This window comes from Apodemus sylvaticus, chromosome 18 (assembly GCF_947179515.1).
Source record: "Apodemus sylvaticus chromosome 18, mApoSyl1.1, whole genome shotgun sequence".
Lineage (NCBI taxonomy): Eukaryota > Metazoa > Chordata > Mammalia > Rodentia > Muridae > Apodemus > Apodemus sylvaticus.
Window position 1 is genome coordinate 19,400,638 of NC_067489.1, and position 6,767 is coordinate 19,407,404.

Genomic DNA, 6,767 nt, shown 5'->3' on the forward strand with positions numbered 1-6,767 from the left:
GACCTGAAGGATTGTGAGGGTCAGCACAGTGTCAGTGGAAAAGGGCACCAACACCCACCCACCTTTATATGCTTCTCCAGAGCAGACAGGGCCGTGATCGCTGAAGCCTATCAGAACAGTCGACCCTGTGCCTTCTATGTGGAGCCCACCCACATCAAGGGGTGTCACCCAACCTACAGTGGGTCGCTGTTTTCTCTGGTTCTGGAAAGTTCCCAAGAAGGAAAACAGGCATGAGCGTAGAGCAGAGGCGGGCAGAGATGGATGACTGGGTGCAGGTTTTGTGCAGGAAGATTGGAGTCCAGTCCTTTGCACAGCTAATCCTGACTATGTTCCACCCCTAGTGGCTTCAGAACACGGGGACAGTGGGCATGTAGGTGTACAATTCCCCATGATTCAGGGAAGAACTGGTGCCCTATGGTCAGGTAGACTCTGAACTTCAGAGCCCACCTTTGTGAGCCGTATATGCTGGGAAAAGACCTAAACCTGGACCCAATAATTTGTTTTCCAGTTCCAGACTTTGCTGTGTGCAGCCCATTTCAAATGTTATTTACATCATCTTTCGTTCTTTTTTTTTAAAAAAATGTTCTTTTTTTTAAAGATTTATTTATTATCATATGTAAGTACACTGTAGCTGTACTCAGACACACCAGAAGAGGGCGTCAGATCTCATTACGGATGGTTGTGAGCCACCATGTGGGTGCTGGGATTTGAACTCAGGACCTTCAGAAGAGCAGTCAGTGCTTTTAACCGCTGAGCCACCTCACCAGCCCCATCATCTTTCTTAATGTCAGAGGTTATTTTGTTTTGTTTTATTTTGCATGATTCCATTTGTTTTTTGAGAATTTTTTTAAAGATTTGCTTATTTTGTTTATATGAGTACACTGTCGTTGTCTTCAGACACACCAGAAGAGGGTATCAGTTCCCACTACAGATGATTTTGAGCCACTATGTATTTTCTGGGATTAAACTCGGGACCTCTGGAAGAGCCTTCGGTGCTCTTAACCGCTGAGCCATCTCTCTAGCCCCTCACACCTTATATTTTGACCACATTCTTTACCCTCCCAGAGCCTCCCCACTACCCGTCAAACTTCATGTTGTGTGATTTGGGTTGGCCAACTACCCTGAGCACAAGGCCTGTCCTGGAGCGTGGTTGATATACCCAGTATCACTGCAGTGATGGAAACTTGTTTTCCCTATCTATGCAGCTATCAATTACAAATAAGCAGCTTCTTGTCTTGGTGTGAACTCTGTGCCCACTTCCCCTTTGCTATTTGTCTAGCTTATATTGTGCAGGTCTCTTGCACAGTTGGTCTCTATGAGCTCAGGTGTGCACCGGCCTTGGAGTGTCTGGTCTGGGGCAGATACCTCATAGTTGCCCACTGCTCCTAGCTCTGACACTCTTTCCAGCTCCTCTTTCACATAGATCCCCGAGCTTTGAGTGGAGGAGTGTAATAAAAATACCCCATGAAGAACTGAGAGCTCCACAGTCTCTCACTCTCTGCACATTGGCCAGTGGTGGAGCTCTGTGTAAATTACCACACAATGCAAGAGGAAACGTCCCTGGTGAGAGTCGAGGGATGCTCTGATCTATGAGTATAGGATGTCATTGGAGTGAGATGGCTAAGCTACTTAGCAAAGTGGTTGTTCAAAGTTATATAGAACTATAAATGTAATGACAATGATGATAATCAGACATTATGCTAAGCATTCCTATGTCATGTGCAATGCACTCAAAAGCCCAATGAGGCCGATATTCTCAATATAACCCAATTTTAAGGATAAAGAGGCTAAGGTTTCAAAAAGTGTTAACCTATCTAAGGCGGTCTACTTTGTAGGTATCTATCTAACAACATAGTATACATTGTGTGTGTGTGTATGTGTGTGTGTGTGTGTGTGTGTGTGTGTGAGTGTGTGTTAGAGAAAGAAGGGCTCTAAGAATTAAATGTAGGCTGTGTATGTGCATGCCAGGAAAACACTTTTATACTGAGCTCCTATCCCAGTCCCTTTTTACTTACTTAAGATTCAAGTATTACCAAGTTACACAGGCTGGCTTTGAACTCACTGAACTCACAGTATAGCCCAAGCAGGCCTTTAGCTTGTGATGCTTCTGCCTCAGTCTCTGTAGTAGCTGGGTTACAAGCTTGTGACACCAGACCTACCATTGTCTCCAAGACTGAAAACCAGAACATCATGTACCTATAAGCATCGAGGTGGCAACAAGGGGTTTTGGGGGTTGACATGAATATTCCTTTTGATGCCCACAGTTTTGGTTATTAAAGGTTGTTGTGGTTACGACCTTGGTCTGTGATGAGATGTCTGACAGTCACAGCATTCAAAGCTACCTTAACACAAGGTCTGTTTCTCCTCATGTTCTGCTGAACAGTTTATAAATGCAGCAGTGGGAATGAGGAGGGTCAGTGTGCCCATCTGAGGATTGCCTTCCAGTCCTCACCAGGGCTCTGCAAGCACAATGAGCAGTCAAAGTCCTCCTGAGTGGAAATCACACTAGATCCCCAGGACGTGCTGCAGAGAACATGGCATTGATCCTTGCGAAGTCATGGAGAGCTATCAGGGTCCTCTCCCCTCAGTTCCTGCAGAAGTGTGCATGACCCTGGGCTATCCAAGTCTTGGACCACTGTCCACTCCATTCGCTGGTTAGGCGTGGGGACGTAGGGCTTTGCAGGCTCAACGTTATAACTCACTGCACTGCTCTTGATCCTGGCAAATGGAGCATGTAATTGTGCTTTCTTTATTGATTCACCTCACTGACCTGGAACACAGCCTATTACATTCCGATATAAATGCTTTCTTATCCTATCAAAGAAATCTTGATTCTGCATGTTGAATAATCTCCCCTCAAACATGGCTCTGAGCAGAGAGGTGTTCTATTTTGGTTTTGCTTTGTTCTTTGTTGTAGCTGAACTGCCATCAGGTAAATCAGAGTTGATGGGAATTTGATGGGGTTGAGGGGTGGGGCAGATCATGGAACCAATGATTCCTCCATGCATCACCCTGAAACTGAGGTAACTCTCCTCTTCCCATACGTTTCTTGGATCTGAGCTAATGTTTCCTAAAAGCCAGATGAGTAGAGCTTTAATTTTTATTTTATTGGTTTGTACATTGGTCTTTCTGGCTTCCAGGAGTGCTGGTCTTGAGAAATCCAATAAAGACAGCAGCCATAACATTGGTAGTCCCTCAAGAGCCATGTGACATGTAGGAGAAGTGTTATTCAGTGTCATTTCTTGTTTTAACATTCTGTACTAAAATGTATTTTGTTTTAAATTTAGGGTCCTGGGCAGGACTTGAGTATTCCCAGTCATTTCCAGGAGGTAAATTACATCCTTTACCAGTACTTTCTCCTTCTCTCTTGGGAACTCAGACACAGTTAGCCATCTTTGACTGATGAAGCCAAGGAAGGGAGGTAGTGGTAAAAGGACTAAGGTCTGGTCCATTGGCTCTGTCTTCTAGTCCTCTTGTGGCCATGGTCATATTTGTATTTTTCAGTGAGTTTCCTATTAATTTAAGGTGCTTAGGTTCAACCTCATCCCCTTAAATTAGAATTACCCAGAGATCCTGGCTTCCCTTCCCTTATGACCTAACTTAAACAAGGTCTGCACGAGGGCATCTGGTGGATGAGGAGACTCACACAGAATGGAGCAGATGGCGGGTGAGGCAGCATTCTCATTAGAGAAGCACTGTTTATAACAGTCGAAAGCTTTGGGTGTGCACCAGAGGTTCTCTTAATGGGAAGAGAGCAAAATGCAAACACAATTAAAGAAATATTAAAATATCCATGGAGGTCTGGAGCAGTGGCTCACAGCTTAAGAGTGCTTGCAGTGAATCCAAATGGATCAAGGACCTCCACATAAAGCCAGACACTCTGGAGCTAATAGAAAAGAAACTGGGGAAGACCCTTGAGGACATCGGTACAGGGAGAAAGTTTCTGAACAGAACACCAATAGCGTATGCTCTAAGAGCAAGAATTGACAAATGGGACCTCATAAGGTTACAGAGTTTCTGTAAGGCAAAGGACACCATCAAGAGGACAGATCGGCAACCAACAAATTGGGAAAAGATCTTCACCAACCCTACATCAGATAGAGGGCTAATATCCAATATATATAAAGAACTCAAGAAGTTAGACTCCAGAAAACCGAACAACCCTATTAAAAAATGGGGTACAGAGTTAAACAAAGAATTCTCACCTGAAGAACTTCGGATGGCAGAGAAGCATCTTAAAAAATGCTCAACTTCATTAGTCATTAGGGAAATGCAAATCAAAACAACCCTAAGATTTCATCTTACACCAGTCAGAATGGCTAAGATTAAAAATTCAGGAGACAGCAGGTGTTGGAGAGGTGTGGAGAAAGAGGAACACTCCTCCACTGCTGGTGGGGTTGCAAATTGGTACAACCACTCTGGAAATCAGTCTGGCGGTTCCTCCGAAAACTGGGCACCTCACTTCCAGAAGATCCTGCTATACCACTCCTGGGCATATACCCAGAGGATTCCCCACCATGTAATAAGGATACATGCTCTACTATGTTCATAGCAGCCTTATTTATAATTGCCAGATGCTGGAAAGAACCCAGGTATCCCTCAACAGAAGAGTGGATGCAAAAAATGTGGTATATCTACACAATGGAGTACTATTCAGCCATTAGAAACAACGAATTCATGAAATTCTTAGGCAAATGGATGGAGCTAGAGAACATTATACTAAGTGAGGTAACCCAGACTCAAAAGGTGAATCATGGTATGCACTCACTAATAAGTGGTTATTAACCTAGAAAACTGGAATACCCAAAACATAATCCACACATCAAATGAGATACAAGAAGAAAGGAGGAGTGGCCCCTGGTTCTGGAAAGACTCAGTGAAACAGTATTCGGCAAAACCAGAACGGGGAAGTGGGAAGGGGTGGGAGGGAGGACAGGGGAAGAGAAGGGGGTTTACGGGACTATCGGGGAGTGGGGGGGGGGGGGCTAGAAAAGGGGAAATCATTTGAAATGTAAATAAATTATATCGAATAAAAATAAATAAATAAAAAATAAAAAAAAATAAAAAAAAAAAGACTGCCCTTGCTTCATCTGCAGACAGAATGTTATCCAAAACAGACAAACATGGATGAAGGGAAATCAACTGCTAAGCTTTGTCAAGTCAAGGTAAACAGTCCTTCATAAACATTCCTGCTTCACAAAAACGGCTGTCAGATATAGTGGGCCAGAAGCTTAAGGTGGATGCTCCAACGTTATAGAGACAATTTGGAGGGACTGTGCGGACAGCCAACTGTCTCTATCATTTCTATAATTTTGGAAACTGTTTGAGCTTAATATTGTAAAAGAAAGTCTTTTCTTTACTAAAATGGGGAATTAAGGGAATAACATTACTGTGCACTGTGTAAAGATTTTCCTTGCACTATTCAAATGCTGATTTCTCTGCCCCTTATCAGGTTGCAATCCAGATATGGCATTGTAATGCTTATTCTAAGTATCTACAGAGCCTGAATGCTGTGTAAACATTGTTTCCCATTTATTCTTTGACTTGTCAATAAAAGCTGATCAACCAAAAAAAAAAAAAAAAAAAAAAAAAAAAAAAAGAGTGCTTGCAGTGTAACTGTGAAAACCCAAGTCTGAACTCCAGTATGCACACACTTTTTTTTTTGAGCTTATAACCCCAGCACTATGGAGGTAGAACAAGGAGGTTCAAGGGCAGAGATAGGTGGTTTACTAGGATGCAAAACAGCTAGGAAAATGAGCTAGGATTCAAAGAGAGACCCTGCTGCAAAGCTGAGAGTGACAGAAAGGATGTCCAAATCCTTTTTCTTGATGTTTTCTGTGCACATACATGGGGGCATGAACCTGCACACACATGAGCATGTGTACCATGTCATAAACCTCTCTCTCTCTCTCTCTCTCTCTCTCTCTCTCTCTCTCTCTCTCTCTCTCTCTGTGTGTGTGTGTGTGTGTGTGTGTGTGTGTGTGTATGTGTGTGTGTGTGTGTATGTGTATGCCAGAGGTCATTTAAGCATCAACCTTGTTTTCTGAGACAGAATCGACCACAGATTCACCTAAGCTGACCACTGAGATTCAGCTGTCCCTGGTCCCCAGCTGAGGACTATAAGTGGACACAAGTGCCAGGCTTTTTACCTGGACGTGGTGGATCAGATTCAGGGTCCCATGCTTTCTCAAGAAACACTTTGCCAACTAAGCTATCCCCAATGCCTATGGCCTAATTCTAGCAAACACTCCTGGCCAAACACACAGACCCTGCATGTCAGAGGACCTTAGGCATTCTTCCCATTCCCACAAAGTTCCAGCAAACACCTCACCAGCTCTTTCCTGGCACAGGGGAGTTTGCTGTGTGTGAGACATGCAGGCTCAGCAGGGGGAAATGCAGGAGGACATGCATGGATAGTGAGAAAATTGCGGGCAAGTGCAAGCTGAACTTCTTCTGCTGTCGGGAGAGGATCTGAAGTAGAGAATCAAAGACCTTTGGACTTTGGAAGCCCTACTGAATCGATGGTCAAGGAGAGAACATCTGTGGCTTCACGGGGCCACAGTCAGCGCTCTTCAGGACCCTCTCACCTCAGTCTGTTTCTATTCTTCATTTTAACTTTAAAATTACCAAAATCAAAACAGCAATGAGCACCTTCTACACAAACAGACACAACTGCACATCTCCAGAACACTCATAAAGTATGAATGCCCTTTGCAGGATATTCTCACGGGGCTCAGGGTCACCTGAGAGTGTGACTGTCATCCTTA

The 6,767-nt window shown here is 43.8% G+C and overlaps 1 protein-coding gene across 1 annotated transcript; it reads left to right on the top strand.

The window, feature by feature from the left end:
• Positions 1-2,862: 2,862 nt before the first annotated feature.
• Positions 2,863-6,475, top strand: LOC127668558 (beta-defensin 12). Its single transcript, XM_052162198.1, has 3 exons — positions 2,863-2,932; positions 3,288-3,329; positions 6,351-6,475. Exons 1-3 carry the CDS (start codon positions 2,863-2,865, stop codon positions 6,473-6,475), a joined length of 237 nt encoding a protein of 78 aa, XP_052018158.1.
• The last annotated feature ends 292 nt before the right edge of the window (positions 6,476-6,767 follow it).

Excerpts from the sequence above, each read along its gene's own strand:
- LOC127668558 (XM_052162198.1), top strand. The coding sequence starts at position 2,863 with ATGGCTCTGAGCAGAGAGGTGTTCTATTTTGGTTTTGCTTTGTTCTTT. Across the intron at positions 2,933-3,287 it reads TGTAGCTGAACTGCCATCAG|GGTCCTGGGCAGGACTTGAG; the intron begins GTAAATCAGAGT and ends TTTTAAATTTAG. Across the intron at positions 3,330-6,350 it reads TTCCCAGTCATTTCCAGGAG|GGGAGTTTGCTGTGTGTGAG; the intron begins GTAAATTACATC and ends TTCCTGGCACAG.